Here is a 17,339-nt window from a genome sequence, read left to right on the forward strand (position 1 = left end):
ACGTACATTTAGCCTCCTGAAATTAAACAGTGGCTGTTAAAACTGCCCTTGAACATCATCTCTTTTTGTGTGTTTTCCTGCTCATATTCTGGACTTGAACAAACGTTGTGAGCTTTTTTTAATTTCAGAGCTTTTACTTTGTTAAAAGGTTGATACTTTAATGCAGACATACTGTGATAGATACTGAGAGCCATGTGTGTTTTCAGACAATCCCCATTTTTTGGTGGGCTAGCATCTACCTCAAAAGTGTTTGGCACACTCTATGTTTACTCCGGCACAGCATTTAATTCCCCGGAAGGTACAAGTCTGTTTCCATTAGCTATATTACAGTGGAGTGTAGTAGTTTGCATTGTAGTTATACAGGGTCGGGCTGTGATTCGTTTCTGTTGTGTACATTGGTCGAGTCTGGTTTAAAATCAACATAATTAATGCAGCTGGTCTCAGTGGTTGCGTTGATGAATCTCAACCAAACACAGAGTTGCAATGAAAAGCTGCAGTTCATTCTGAAACATGGAATCCAACAGCTGGCTGGATTTGCAGTGGAGGACATCAGGGGGTGCTCATAGTAAAATGTAAGGTCACCAACCACAGCCACCACAGTAAACGACATTTAAAATTAAAAGTAAGTTTGAAAAGTGAAGCAGTAAGAGCCGTCAAATCATTTTGGTGGATATCTCATCCTGTAGCAAAACATTCCCTTTTGTGAATAGACAGTAAAGTGTTTTCCAAGTCATACATTGTCAAATTAGGACAGCTGCACAATTATGTCCTCTTGATAGTTTGTCTTTTCTCTACACCAAAGCTGCCAACAGTACATGATAATAGTTTCATCCATATCTCCTCAAGCAGTAGCCACACTCCGCTGAATGGAACGTCCAGTGTGTGCAGTGGAAAGTATATTTGTATGTGTGTGTGTTTGTGTGCGTATGTGTGCGTAAGCTTTTGTTTATCTCTGCACTGCCTTTGGTTCCCTTTGATTTCCCTTAAGCCTTATGTCTTTTGTCATGTTCTGGTCTTCTGAATGCTTGCTTATGGGTGTCATTTGTTTTCTCCCCCTGCCCCACTCCCTCCCTGCCTCCTCCCCCATTTCTCCTTTATTTGCATGCTGTTCCTCCTGTTCCACACCTCCCTCCACAACTGCAATGTCCTCTCCTTGTGTGCTCAGACACTGCGCCCAGCACTGAACCTGCAGCTCATGGTTGGTATCTCTACTTTCCTCTTTATGTCTCTTTTTGTTAAAGTGTATCCTGTCTCTGCAGCATGCCTACTTTTACTGTTGCATTATTGTTTCAGGCTGCTCAGCCTGGAAATGTAAGCTGTGTCTCTTGTATCAGTCATTTATTGATCACACTGAAATGTCTTTTGATGCAGCTTAGCAACCTGCCAAGTAACAGTCAGTAAGAGTTTTATTGTTGTTGAATTAATTGCACCACAAAGATGTTTATATCTCTTGTCACTGCATAGAGCTAGGTATACCATAAACAGGCTTTCTTTCTTTTTCTTTTTTTAATTTTAAAAATTCTCCTCGCTGGAACTGCTCTTGTGAAATGGTTGCTCCAACTAACCAATTACTCTGTTTCCCTGAAGGTGCCACAGAGGAATAAAACCCACTCTGAGGGCAGGACTGATTATATCGACAGCATGATTTTGTGTGGAGGCAAAAATAGACTTCATTTCCTCATTTTCATTAATTTGAATGAAGATGTGTGAAAGTAAATTAGCATAAAACATAAAAGTTTATCAGTTATTCACTTTGTGTTTCTGCTGCTCTGTATGCCTTGTAACTGTAGTGTTCTAAATATACCACACGGCTGCTGTTTAGACAATCTTCAGCTCTTTAGGATTAGAAATGAGGACTGATGTCATGTCATAGTGACCTGTTCTTGAGGTTACCATACAGGGTGCAGTTGAGGTCGACCCTGACTCTTTCTAGCTCTGGTAGATTACCATTGGGTCACTTATACAATCCAGATTAATAAATATACATATTACTCATCAAGGGCAGCACAGTGGTGCAGCGGTTAGCATCTCAAAGTAAGAAAGTTCCAGGTGCAATCCCCAGTTCATCCAGGGCTTTTCTATGTGGAGTTTGCATGTTCTCCCTGTGCCTGTGTGGGTTCTCTCCGGCTTCTTCCAAAGACATGCAGGTTAGTTGGTGACTCTAAATTTCCCGAAGGAGTGAATGTGTGTATGAATAGTTTGTCTCTATGTGTCCGCCCTGAGACAGACTGGTGACTTGTCCAGGGTGTACACAGCTTCTTACCCAATATCAACTGCAACCCTCAACCCTGTGTTATTTCAAATGTTCTGAGTAATTTGCAGAGAATTTTCCACAACAGATGATACACATAATTTTCTCATTTTATCTAATTTGCATTTTTTTTATCATTATTATTATTGTTTTTTAGTTTCATAATTTGTGTGAACAAATTCATGAACGTGTGGTCACAAGCTTTCTAAAAAGCATGTGCTCACTTTTGCTGAGAAAAAATGAATCATGCGCCTCCTGTCTGTGGTAATTTAGTCATTTTATTTAGGCATATGAATCATGTAAATTTTCACACAGGTCGACAAACACACTAATCAGATTACCACGAACCAGGAGACACACAATGATTCTTGCCCATTGCAAACGCCTACTTTTTCTGGTTGGTATTCCATCCTCACTTGGGTCAGATGGGGGTTATTGAGCGGTGTGAGATGTAAACAACATAACTGCCTTCAGAAGAACAGGAATTATGAATTATGATGATTCACACCTGTCAATGGGAGCGAATGAGAAGTTTCTTTGTAAAAGTGGTGGGGACATTTTTCAGATGGGAATGTTTTTTCTTGTGCAATTTGAATAATTCTTATATTGTATATAGCATGAGTCATACCTCTTGTACTTACAATTTTACAATTAAATTTGCAATTTATACATGAGTGCAAAAGCTAGGCACAGATGGATCTGTGCACCTCCATATTGTATTCATATTTTACTGTGTGAAAGTAGAAAGATAAATTGCAAACATTAGCTGATTGACTGGCAAAGCTATTTCATATTTCCATTGCTCAGGGAATGTTTTTACTGTGCACTTTCCTGAGTCTCTAGATCGTTAGTGTTGCATGTGATGTGGCTGCAGGTTGGAAGTCTTAGTGAAGAGCACTATTTTAATATGAAAGTCAATTCCCATGGAGAATGTCAGTGACAGATCCTTCCATTTGCCACAGTTGTTGTGGTTGTGTGGGAACAAAGCTTCACAATTTGCAGGGGATGATTATATGATGGTGAAAATTCAGGCAACTGAAGTGCCTCCTGACATAATGTTGACATGTGTGCAGTGAGGTTTCCTCTTTGTGAATGATGTTGGCAGCTTGTATTGGCCAAACCACAGATGCTTTATTCTTCTTTTTGTGAAATGTGTTTATGAGATTTTGAATGGTTGCCCCAGATGTTGTGTCTCAGCTCATAATCATTTTTTAAATGTTAGTAATTAACTGCAGTGATGCATCATGAATATGGTATTTATATTTACTGGAAGTTTTACTAGACGATGCTTCGGACTAAATGCAGTGAGCGGCAGCAGCACAGAACCAAGTTTACAAAGCCAGTAACAAGCTGTATGAAGCTCCTTAAGATTCTCCTTAAAAATGCATTTTTCAGGGAGTTTTAGGTTTGAGCATACAGTTAAATACCTTCAGCTGCCTAAACTGAATTCCATATAGATCACTCAAATATAGCTGCCCTTTGCTTTATGGAGTTTAATAGTAAGTTTCAGGTCATTGTTTAGCTGACCGGACAAAACTCTGCTGTTTTGGTTCATTCTCACTGTTATCACAGAGGAACTTTCAATCACTACAGGCAGCTGTTTTCAGAGAAAAAACCCTTAAAACCAATTGTACACTCCCTGCTCAGTACAGAACAACAGACAGACACAGCTGGAGACATTCTGGAGCATTTAGCAGCTTAAGAGTCTTATATTTCCCTCAGGAGTTGGTAGAGACCAAAAACAGAGCTAAAAGTGAGTGAATATTGGAATTATATTCAGAAGGTGGACAGACACACAACCCTAAATGAATGATAATGATGCTCCATTACTGGAAATTCACTATATCAAAAAAGACAATAATATGTGGTGTTTTTTTAAGAAGGGAGCATTTAAGAATAAATTATTCAGTGAAAATGCTTAAGAGATTTTTGTAACTTGTCACTGTCTGACTTTGCTCACATCTCCTGTTTACAGTAAATGCAGGAGGAGCAGGTATTAGATCTACCCTGTTTCATAACTCTGCATTTAAGCCTGGTGGCAGTCTAAAAGCCAAGTGACACTAATAACTGCATTGTTATACATCAGTTTGATTTGTTTAAAATAAAGTAGACAGGAAAAAATGGATATTCATTGACACGATTTCCTTCTCTTAAAATATTTGAAAAGGGCAAAAAAAAGATGGGCTAAAACCAGAGGAATGGATTTGCACGGTGGATTGATGGAGTTGGGATTTCATTAATATGCATACACTTTGATGAATATACATTAGTGGAAGGTTCAGGTGTTGTATTGAATATTTAGATATAATTAACATTCATCTATTCCATAAGGCATTTTCTGATGTGAGGTTTTCAGTGGAAATATCAGGCACTTTGTTATTTGTACCAGTTGATAAACCATGAAATGCCTTTTTTTTCCTGTAATAATCAACAGCATTTCTTGTTGTAGATGTGATCAGATTCTCGACATCAAATTTATCTTGTTCATTTTTCCTTGTTTCCTCAAAACTGCTTTATTCTGTAAATATTTCTGCACCTTTCCCCCTTTAGAAGATAAAACCATAAATGCAGCAGCTTTACAGAGGTTAACAACAATGAGCTTCTTTACTGTGAGAGTGATCAAGGTCAGCATTTTAGCATAAATTTAATTCAAATGCAGGTGAAATATAAGTCCTTGTAATGTCCTGGAGGTGCAAACCCATTTTGAATCAGTATTTCTTTCTCTTTGCAAAATGAACTGTCACACATCAGATCCTATCCTCGCTGGATCTCCCTTAAAGTATTTTAAAATTTTAGACCAATTTCCAAATTATTTTCTAAACTGTCTTTCTAAATTTTCCCATGTTGCTTGTACATATGCTAATGCATCAAGCTGCTTCACTTTAACAGGTGTAAAATAAACAGGAGAGTTGCAGATGCCAATCAGCCACAGTCTGTGCACACCTACACACACTCCTGAGGAGAGGTTGTATTAGCCAGTCACCCCTGTGGGAGTCCAGCCTGAGTACTAAATATAGACAGTCATTCAATAAGTAGTGAATCACTTTGTAATGACTTGGATTTCAAGCCCAGATTCAATGAATATTGACGCTGATGTGTCAGTGACTGGCAATACAGTGATAATAACATCAACAACATGTCTCCACAGAGAGTTACAGTAGGGAGGCTGTATTGAAGAAAGTTAGGAAATTAAAGAAGCAATTGAGCAAACTGTGCAGAGGATATAACAATACTTTTCTAAGTGTTTAATTTGCTTATCAGGGGCCACATTTCACAGAGGCCTGATACCATGGAAACGCAGCAGCTAATGATAATAATAACAGATACGTTTGATTAAAGCAAGTTAATAGGTTGAATTAACAGTAGTCAATATTATTAACAGTTCCGACTAACTGGCACGCTTAATCAAAATAATCAGGGACTGCTGCAGCTCAGGATGTAGAGGGGGTCATCCACTCATCACAGGGTTGGTGGTTCAATCAAGTGTGTGCGTACGTGTGTGAACAGGTGAATTAGATGCAAATAGTGAAGCGCTTGGTATAAAATGCAGCCATTTACCTAATTAACCCCTAACCAGTGTAGCTGGGAGAACTTCTGCTTTGACTGTGAATATGTTTACACACAAACAAGAAACAAGAAAGCAGGTTCCTGGAGAAAGGCAGGAAATCAAAGGATATATTGTGTTTACATGCAGATGTTCAGCGCTCAGATTTCACAAATACCTACTACAATATTTTTGAGCACAGGCATTTTAAGAGCAACAATTACATTAAAGCCAAGTCTGTTGAGATACTTTTCTTATTGTTAACAAATCACATGAAAAGACCAAAACTAACAGTGAATTGATCCAAGCCTTGTCTGTGCAGCCAAATAGTGAAATGGCTTATTCCCCTGTGCCGCAGACGTCCTTTGTTGTTTAGAACCTATTAAAACACATTGATGTGCAACACCAGTGCACTAAGGGACATGTTCCTTCATTACCATGAACACGAGTATTAAGTGTCTGACTTGTGAGCAGCAGTTGGGCTGCTTAATTTTCTTTTTTTTTTCCCCTTGTGTATTTGTAATGGCACAGAGCACAAAGAAGAAACAAACCAGATACAAACTCCTGAGGGCAGCTTCAAAATGAGACTTAATATGTGACTTCTATGCATTCAGTGCATTTTGGTGAATGAATTTTAGGGATAGGGGAAATACATGTATGTGCTTTCTTTCATTAGCACCAGCAAAAGCAAACTGAATTGGACACAGTCTTACCCTGTGTTCTCCCAGCAACCAAGCCCATTGTGTCTTTTTAATGAATTACCATTTTCACTCTGAACCTTGGTTGGACCCCAGAGGCACCCTCTGCCCAAATCTCACCTTCACTAACTGTACAACTTGTATTTTTTTTTTTAAATATATGTGATTATTTTGTCTAAATCGATTCGGAAAGCTAAGTGCATTTCATTTGGTGCTCCCTTCAAATGTCATTTAAAATTATAATGAATAATTTTGGGTTTCACAGAGCAATCTCCAAAAATCCAGATGTATTAATAAAATTCAAATTCATGTCTGTATTTCCACGCCCAGTGTGTGACAGCAAGTCAGAGGCTGTTAGAAAAGCATCAGCGCTGACCGGCTGGCTCCCGATATCCTCTCAAATGTTGTTGCCATAGTGATGCCCCGCTTGTCGTGTCTAAAAGAGAGAGGAAGCCGAGACACTATTGAGCTCGAAGGTTCTTCCCAAGATTGTCCATTTCCCTCTAAAATAGGCCAGGTACAGGGGAAGAGGTATGGAGGGCAGGAGGGAACAAATTAAACATGCAGCAGAGGAAAGAAGAGGCTCCGAGATGAGCTGCCAGTGGACTGGAGAAGTGGGTGTTGAAACATTTTGTTCCTATAAATTAAGCTTTAGCTCTGATGCTGAAATGAGAGAGAGACCCAGAAACTAAAAACTCAGACATAATGACTGATTTTATTATGCATGTAGATAAACACCACTGCACTTCTGGCTCTTGGAAGCTCTTATGGTACAAAATCATTTTGTGGGACCTGCAGAGTTAAAGGCGTTCATGCAAAACAAAAACTGTAGAGCGAGCTGCATGCAGTGAATGTTCATATAACAGAATAGCAGAGTCAACTAAAGCTATTCCACTTCATTTTAAAGGAAGGAGCAAATAAGTTGATTACAAAGCTTTAGTTAACACAATTATGACCCCAAACAAGCAGGTTTTATTAGAGCAGAAATGGCTCTTTAAACAATAAATCAGGTTTGTAGCTACTGTATATCAAGGACTCTTGTGCACATGTCATCTGAATTGTATCAGAAGAGGAGACATCTCCAATTACATGTAATTTATACCTGAGGACTCTTTTTCAGGTCAAATCCAGATTTTTTAAAATTGTCCACAACAATCATGTTTGACCCATCATGGCCTGTTTAAGTTGATATGGGTAACATGTTAGGTTCATATGATCAGTGTGACTAAACCAAAACCATAAATGTGCACACCACAAAACCAAAACATTAAAACACTCTGATCAGTTCAGCTTTGAATTTACAGTAACTTTTTGTGGGAATCAAAGTGAAAGGATTTAAAAAGGAAACATTGCAGAGAGCTGAAATGATCCATTAAGATCATCATGTATGCAAAGTTCATTAGAAAGGAAGCATCAGTAAAATGTGAAAGAATAAAATGTTAACCTTTTTTGGTAGCTAGTGAGAAAATTTTCAGAGTTGTGGGCTTGCGCTGATACCAAATCCTCACTCTTGTTCTGTGAAGTGTACACCATGTTTTTAAAAGTGCACTGTTTCATAGAGCAGTATACCATGGTTGCATTGACATGAATCAAACTGGAACGCTGGAGCATTTCAAAGTTAAAATTCCTGGAGGAGCCAGTAAAAAATGGTTCCACAAGGATTTATTACTTCTTTTGTGTTTCTGAGTGGGAGCCATTATGCCACTGACCACTATTTTTGACACTTTTTTCCAGTGGCATTGTCAGACAATAGTGCCCATCAGCACCACACTCAATAATCAGGGCTTTGCTTTGTGGAGGATTTTCTCTTGTCATTATGTAACCTGCATGAGGCAAATCAACTCCCTGCTAGTAGCAGGTTTCTAAAAAAAAAATGCACAAAAGTGGTCCACAGTCCAGAGCCAGCATTTTGGTGGTGGATGTTCAACCCAGCATTTGTTCTTCTCATCTCACCTCCAACTTCTCACTCTTAATGAAAGGGCACATTGGTGGAAGGTGTCAGTTGCTTTAGCTGATGGCTAGCTTCACTGACTAATTTCCCATCTGGAGAGAGAGCGCGTCTGGAAAGGACACACCTGCCAACACGGCTGTCAGCACGCGTGCGAAAGTAGTGGGATAATTGAGCTGCACTCAGAGATCTAGCAGTGGAGAGGAATACAGCAGTTTAATGGCCACTTTGCTCACAGTGGGACTCTGGGAGGCGAAGGCACAGGACTTTTCTCTTTAATCCAAGGACTAAGCTGTCACATTTGGATGTCATTAAAGAGACAAGGCATTCATTAAAAGATAGGACACATGTGCTAAATTGCCATCAGGTAACTTTTATTTTGTTAATGGAGAAGTTTATCTCTGTTGTGTGACATGTGTGTTTTGTGTGGACCTTCGCTGAGTATTGAAACCACTGGGAAAGACATGTTTTTGAAATCTGTCCAGATTCCAAATGCCATCCTTTTAAGCTGAAGACTGAGTCATTACAGACTTCAGAGACTGTGGTGCACAGGTGATCTTGGGTTGACTGACTATCAAAGGGACAGATGGCACTGCCGCCTTCAGTGGCTACATGACATATTGGTAGGTTAAAGGGACACAGCAGCGTGTTTTTGACAGCCACAACATGAGTTTGATGATCGTGTGCACACAAAAGAATTTGTTGGTTTGATGATGATGGGATGGTTTTGGCCTTGGTTAAACCTTTGTATACCTCAGCCCTTTGAATCTCATTTATAGAGTTAGCCCTCTTCTTGGAGTCAATCTGAGTCAACTCTAAGTCAAATAGTGAAACCTACTCCTCTGATGTTTAAATAGTAGATTCTCTTAAATCTGATCACAGATCTGTTTAGAAATCAGGTTTAAAAAAAAAAGATTCTACATAAAAGTTAATATCTTGCTCTGTCATTAAGTTTCTAAAATAGTTGGTACTATACAAATAAGAACATCTAATAGCTAATTCACCATGATTTTCTATAGTGCAGATTCACCAAAAGAAATACTGTCCTTTTTGTTGACATCACCCAAAGCAAGTTTTGAGTTTACACCATCGATATTTGACTGTATTAAGGCTCAGAATGTCCTTTAAACACTGACACTCACTCTCCTCTCTCCATTTATATTTAGGTATTTGCTGTGTGTTGACATGATAACTTACAGCGTTTCTGAGCTTAACTCATTTTAAAATTAACAATATACAGCTTGCCAAGCTAAGACATGTAGTGACTCTTTCAAAGCCTTTAAATAGAGTGAAAACAGGCCAGTTGAAAGGGTCAAAGATTTTTTTGGTCAATACTCTTTGCAGCATTTACACAGAGGCTTTATGTCCTGGTTCCCCGCTGGTCAACAAATTTGTGGAATATCTGAAAGGTGTTTTTTGAAAGAGAAAGTACAGAATTTGATAAATTCTCTTAGGAGGGCGAGGAAGTCGTTGGGGTGTTACAGCTGAGTCACTGCAGAAATACTACAAAATGGAGTTGCCACCTTGTTTTCCACGTTCACCTTCCACTGAGTCATTATTTTAAGTGAGTGGAAACCAGTTTCTCCCCTTCAGAAAAGAGAAGGTTTGTGCTCTGATTTAGAAACAGGGAGTCTCATTATATAGATTTTAACATCAGTGCCATGGTGGAACCCCTTCATTTAAGATGAATGTGTGTACACAGAGATAGATGTGTTTGTGTTTGAGGCTGGCACTCTGTGGCCTGAACCCACCTCTGGGGCTGTCTTCAAATGAGGCACATATGCTGCATTAATTAGTTTCAGACTCACAACTGAGCATGACAGGTGACAAACAGGGCCCCCACTCCCTTAAAAAAACTCTTTCTCCCCTCATAACTCACCACCTGCTGAAAGTCAAGTGAACCTCTAAGGTTACGAATTGGCTTTCCACATGATGAAATAGACAGGCAAGTGATGAAATATCAGGGAAGCATAATCTCATTTTTTTCCGTGTCTGTGACATAGATCTGATCCTTTTAATCAGTGTGAACAACAGTTGAAAAATGTTGAGTATGCCGACATGGGGCTCACCTTTTATGCAAATGGCTCTAGTGTAGAGTGATACTTCTGGGGGGGGCATTGTTAAGCAGCACTACTGGCAGTTGACTCATCAGAGCTACTCATACAACTGATGTAGTCATACAGTATACAGAGTAGATATAGACTTGTTGACTGGTAATATCACTGTGTATTTGTTTCTTCTTTTTTTTTTAATGTCCTTGCTTTTATTCAAACTGTTTGTGTTCAGCCACCAGATGTGCACAAACCAGGAAGACGATTTCACATTAATCCAAACTGTCAATCATCCCCATCTGGCGCCCCTCGCTGCTACCTGCTGGAATGATAACACCTGCACCATCAGAGCAGCCTCTCACCAACTGCTCTCACATTATCTCTCACAAGCCCTTTTAAACCCTTTGCCAGAACAATTTAGCATAATAACAGTAAACACAAGTGATATTGCTGACAAAAAAATATCATATTGTATTGATTGAATATGTCAGAAATCTGCCTTGAATTAGTTGATTAATCTCTACAGAAGTCAGGTTACTACTGTTCATTTGGTGTTTTATCTTGTCAAAATTGTCGTGTGTTTGTGTGAAAGCTGGCACTAGAAGCAAAGCTAAACAGTCTGTACCAAATATCATGGGAGCCTATCCAATAGTTGAAATATATCAGTCTGGACCAAAGTAGTGGACCAACCAGCCCATTATTATCTACCTAATCTGATTTCGTTCTTACAGTATACATAACATTTTCCTAGTCAGCACAAGCCTTTACATGCCTTCAGCTGTCTCCAGCTGTCACACACCACAATAGAGAATAGAGGTAACGACACTTACTAACACCAGCTGTAAACAGGCTGCTGAGGCTAAAAGCTGGAATTATTTCTCACATGTTTCAGTTGTAATTTGAGCCACATTGAAACACAGTACAAAATAGGATCCTAAAGCATGTGACCTGCATGTTCCTTGCTTTTGAATACTTTTATTATAATTTGCATTCAGGCTCTGTGTTGCCATGACAGCAACTAAGTCTTGCAACTTTCATCTGGCTGGGCCAGTGTTGGCATGAAGGACAAGGAAAGGAAAACTAAATTCTGACTAGACTTAGTGGAGAAATATGGGATATGGGCTACATCCTAAGATGAACAGTCCTCCACAACAGAAAAAAAAGATCTGAGAGGAAATTGAATTGATTATTAATAACTTGTGTGTTGTCCCTTCTTCCCTCTTCCCCTCTCTAATTTGTACTTGCAGCTCCAGCTCCCTCAGCAAATTATTTCAAGGGTTTGGTCACTTTCTTGTGACATTTCCTTTACTTTTTCCCCCTCTCTGTGGCTATCAGTCCGGTTGTTCGCAAAGACAGTGAGAGCAAATGTTTTCCTAATTTGATGCCATGAAGATACAACCAGGGATTCACAAAAAAATCACAAAAAACACCATCAGCATTTTGTATAAATGAGACAAACCCAGTCATGGATATGATCTATTGTCACTGGCTTCACTCACTTTTAGCTGCGCTGATACAACTTCTGGCTATAATGTGAGCCGTATGTGGAATTCAGCAGATTTTCTCACTCTTTTTTTTTTCCCTGACACCATCCATGCATGTAAGCTGGTCTGAATTTCCTTTGAGGTAAGGCTTGGATTAGAGGCCCACACCGTGCACTCAGCCCTGCTAAAGGATTTTATTATCACTGCAGGTTTTTGTCAGCGTTGCTACACCTGACAGAGATTGTGCCAGAACACTGCTTCTCAAAGACGGCCAAAATAGCATGACAAAGCAGGCATACGGGGATAACGACTAAAATATTCTGCTGGGCCTCCATCTTTACATAACGGCAGGACTCTATTTTTTTCTCTTGACCCTGAAGCAGTTATCGTCTGTCAGCAGCCACAAGTCAATAATGTGCAATTAATGTCATTTCAAAGAACCGCTCTCTGCTTGTTCGATAGAACTACATCTGGTAACACACATTGCAGTTACTGTTATTTAAGTAGCTGTGATTAAACAGTTATAAGAAATTTCAATTATAATAGTCCTTTGGGGACGTCCTGACATTGTTTACATACGTCCTTGTTTTCTCTGGTGGCAGCCAGTCTTTATGTACCGTATATGTGAAAGCTTACAGAGCACTGACCAGCTTCCAGGGTAGGCATTGAAAGTGCTGTGCTTTCAGTAGAAGTAGTGTTGCAGCCTACTTGAAGGTTATGCAGTGGCAATCATTGGCCATGGCTAGTTCTAATGTGGTAGACTCCCATTTCCTCAAAGGTCAGCCTTGTCAAGATGATTTGCACTTGATGAAACGGAGTAAATTTGCACGTTGAAGTTCACCAAAGTTCAGCTCCGCATGACTTAGCTTTGCCTTCGGAGTCCTGGGTTTGAATATTTCATTCATATAGCTTCAGTAAAGCTACACGATGGTCAAGAGTGTGAGACCTCCACAAATACTGGATGATTTGTTTTGAAATTTGGTGCAGACATTCAGCGTCCCCCAGCAGGATGAATTTAAATTCCCCAAGTGACCCTCAGACTTTTCATTTGGTGCCATCGTGGGGGGGGGGGTGTGGTAAACATTACACCTGCTAAACATCAGCATTTTAACATTGTCATCTATGAGCCTGTTACTGTAATTAACCTCACCTGTGTCTATTGTTTGTGAATCCAGCAACTAGTTTCCATGGTATTAGTGTGAGTTGAGGGCATGATATGTTATTTTCATGACCTGTTTACCAACATTAGCGTGTAGTTTGGAGACTGTGAGCATAGCTGTAGACTCTAAGTCTTGTTTTAGCTTTCAGGACCACAGTAAACATGGTGTGTGGGAAATGGGGAAACTGGCACTGGAGGGGTTAACCAAGTTGTTTCAGTCATCTAAATCTATCCAGACCTTAGCCCTGGAGGTAACAGACCAGAAAACGTTCCTATGAATCATTTTTGGAACACTTATATGGGTCTGTTGAAAGGCACCTACAACCTGTTTTGTTGTTCACTCTCTCACTCTGTAAACTAGAGGAGCATAGAGCAACTAAGGGAAAAGGCTGGAGCTGCAAATAATCACAACAAAGCTCAAATTTGTTGATTTATGGAAATAGGTGGATTCAGTGAGGTGAGCTACAGTATGAGAGGTTCGTGTAAACAGCTCGTCTCTGAGTACGACCTTGACCAGAGGATGTACTATAGTCTGTTTACTGCATGTATGTAAATGTAGCCATTGTCTCGGGCTTCTTTTCCAGGATTAGCCCCTCATTTCCCTGGCACAGTTCCTTCACCCAGGGCTGTGTCTGCTGTGTACACAGATCTACACAAAGCCCCTGATGTCATTTGACTGATACTATTCTGTCTCACAACACCAGGATGCACACAGTCTCTTCTGTTGTTATTATCAATACACCAACAGCAGGGGAAACACAGGACTTGACTTAGGGAGTCCGTTTTCATCGGCGCCTTCCTTTTCTTTGACTTTGACCTTGACAAGATTTTTCACTTTGGAGTGTGTAAAAACAGTTACTCCATGTATTTATTTATGCTTTTTGATGGTAAGCACTGACATTTTCTTTATAATGAACATATCACTATTGTCAGTTGTTTTGACCTTGTCTCTGTTAAAGGCAGGAGATTACACTTTCTGATACAAAGGAATCCTCAGATATCAGACTGAAAAAAATCATTTAACATGAACACACACACACACACACACACACACACACAACGCAAACCAGGCTTCTGGCCACCTTTCACAACCACAAGCATAAATCCAGGCGCGTTTTTCAGCTGTTGCTGAAATGGCCGAGGCTGGAGGCAACTCAGTGCAGCGGGATGGGAGGAGAGTGTTGGTGGTGGTGTGTGTGTGTGTGTGTATGTTGGGGGGTGGGTGGAGGTTGATAATCACGCATGAGAGAGGAAAGGGCAGTGTAGTGGATGGAGAGAAGGTCCACTGGGTTTCTTCTCTTTTTTTTTCCCCAAACACTGTCCCCATTAACAGGACTGATGTGCATCTCTACAGCAAGTCACAAACTCATTTGGCCTTGGGAGCCATAGAGAGTCCTCAATGTGTTAGGATAAGTCACTCCTGAGACCACTAAAAGCCATTATTAGAAGGTGTTTATCGAGCTCACTGTGGCCTAGATACAGCTTAATATCCTGAGAACAGTTATAGCCCATAATTATATTACATTTTGGATGAAGACCGGCCTTGATTAGATAAATGATGAATAGCTCCATCAGAAAAAAAAAAAAAACAAGGTGCAAGGTTTCAAAGGAGATAACACTCCTTTGGCTTATTTTTCAAGGAGCTGGAACATTTGCTTTCCTTCTCGCGACTGTATTGTTATATTGTTTAACACCATAGATGGAATTCATTGCATGGACAAAGGTTTATATTACATGAGAGATACAGCAAAAAAGGAAGCACACACCTATATCAGGTGTAAATTACAGTAGGCAGGTCTCTTTTTCAGCATCTTTTATTGCTGGGTTTGAGCTTCTATTTCAAAAGCACCCAATTTTGTGGCAGAAAGTGAGCTGAAATTGAATACGGTTGATGTGTTAATTACAACTGCCATTTTGCCCCAAAATGAAATTTAAAAATGAAAAAAAGTTGTAAATTTATGATGACGTTTTCACCGCTTTTGTCTAATTTAATTACAGGACAATGTCAGAACCTGATTCTAAACTGTGTTTCTTCGCAACTGTATTACATGGTTTTAAAGACGCTGTAGCAGCATTGTATCCTGCTGAGTTTAAAATAATGTGATTTTAGAGAGACCATATCATGGTTGGCTAGTTTGTTGGTTGGTTAATTTTTGTTTCTTTGACTGCATAGACTCTCATAACCTGACCAGACACAAATGAGAAAGAATACCACAAAGCCAGTGTTTAGAATCTAAATCGGGTCAAGTCAGTATCCTCAAAGAACATAATATATCACTACATGAGGCAGGGGAGAAATTTTGTTTGTTTATGCAATACTACATGGAGTTACATACCTGGTCATCTTGGTTATACTGTGCAAACTGTGCAGAAGCCAGGATGTGCTGACCTGGGGAGTGGAAAACACTGGAACAGCAGATGTGCCATATTCTGACTCATCGATGTGCATCAACCTATGATGACACATCTTAACCTGTGTGGGATTACAAAGAAAACATCACAGTCTCACACTGCCGGTGTCTGTCGGTCTTCAGATGTCTCCGCCATACACAGAGGAGCCATAATTTTTATTCTAGTATTCATGTAGCTTTTATGTTCTTTGCTTTTTTCATTATATGTTCTCAAGTGTTCATCACTGTGGCGCTCTCAGGGATGCCTTGCCAGTCAAACCAGTGTTATGACGTTTCTCCAGTTTGTCCTTTTCATGAGATACGGTGTTTATACCAGTTTATCCTTAATTTAAGTGAGAATAAAGCAGAATACATTCAATATGAAAATGTCAAAACACTTACTTGGGGAAGTGCACTGGCTCAGTGGTTCGCACTTTGGCATCACCGCAGGAGTCTTGAGCTCATGTCTCACCACTGGTAGGTTTACATGTTGTGTGTGTGTGTGTGTGTTTGGGTTTTCTTGTGTTCTCCCACAGGTCTGGAGAAGTAAAGGCCACTGCACATCAGTGTGAACAGGAGTGAGAATGGTTTTGTCCTTACATGTTTCCCTTTCATACTAGGAAAGAAAATCCACTAAAATTCTAGCAGTGTCTGCAGCAGTCTCTACAGACTCCCTGTCAAGTCTCCATTTCGTTTAAATTCCCTCTGATTCTTTGACAAAAATAATAAACGATGCATATATCTGCACAGAAACCTTTGTTGTATGACATTATGCCCTAAATCATGCCCTGCTCCTGATTTAAAGAAGTTAGTGGCTCACCATTTTTTCAACTTTGACACAATAAAAATCTTCTTGCGTAAGTAATTGAGAAAATCATCATAGTCTAGATCCCAAAGGCTGCTGCTCATAAATGAATTTTATACGATAAGAATTTATATTATCTTATATATTTGATGAAAAGGTCAAGGTTGTTCAGTTTTGAGCTCATCTGTGGCAACTAGGAGTCGGTGGTGTTACATCGATTCTCATCACACATCACAGTCATTCCCTTTCCTCCTATGTAGATCAAAAATGTATCTTCTGCCATGATCTTAATGGGGCCTGTCCATTGATTTTACACTTAAAGCAACATAAAATGACCTTGATGTCATCAGGGCTCTCAGCTTAGGATGGACTGATGAAGAGATACTGTCAGTTGCATTATGGGAAATAGGATCCATTGTTCTCCCACACTAGGGACTCAAGTCAGAATATTTAAAACTCTACTGTAACGAATTTGTTTGAGATCCTTTTTTTTCAGTCACAGATATCAAAAGTAATGAGGCCTTTAAATCACAGACAACACATTTCAGAAGCAGTGATTAGTCTGGTAAAGTCAGAAATGTCAGTGCTGAAGTCAAAAATTCATGACATTGTTTTTAATCATCTCATTTTCAACTTTTATTGACCCCTTTGCTACTTCTCTTTTTCACAGTGTTTTTAATGGCGCTGCTGTCTTTTCAAAGTGAAACACTTTTTGACGTTTTGAAAAAGACTTGGCCAAGTCACTCTGTATGTAAGCAGTGTGGTGCGCTACCCGAGAGGCAAAAGATATAACTGACATTTTTAAATAGGTTCAATGAATAGGTTCATTGGGACTTTAATTACATTCACTCTTTAACCGTGAGTGTTGTGGGCAATGGAAGTGGATCTTGACAAGCCAATGTGCTCTTATGACACCCCACCCACATAGCACTGCTGTATTCCTGATTGCCCCTCTATCTGCAGGCAGCACAGGCATACCAGTGAAATCACTAATGCTTAATTAGCAGAT

General features: G+C 39.7%; 1 protein-coding gene across 9 annotated transcripts in view; it reads left to right on the forward strand.

Moving 5' to 3' along the window:
• Window positions 1–17,339, forward strand: part of cadm1a (cell adhesion molecule 1a) — a 333,568-nt gene that overhangs the window by 302,568 nt on the left and 13,661 nt on the right. For 6 of the 9 annotated variants that reach the window (XM_018689297.2, XM_018689298.2, XM_051078413.1 and 3 more), the window contains one exon: window positions 1,166–1,198. The exons of 2 other annotated variants lie outside the window; for them this stretch is intronic. In XM_018689297.2, coding sequence (XP_018544813.1) covers window positions 1,166–1,198 — 33 coding nt within the window. Of the gene's footprint in view, window positions 1–1,165; window positions 1,199–1,587; window positions 1,680–17,339 lie in introns of those variants that run through there. One more of the 9 variants, XM_018689300.2, reaches the window with a different exon arrangement.

This window comes from Lates calcarifer, linkage group LG20, assembly GCF_001640805.2.
Source record: "Lates calcarifer isolate ASB-BC8 linkage group LG20, TLL_Latcal_v3, whole genome shotgun sequence".
Lineage (NCBI taxonomy): Eukaryota > Metazoa > Chordata > Actinopteri > Centropomidae > Lates > Lates calcarifer.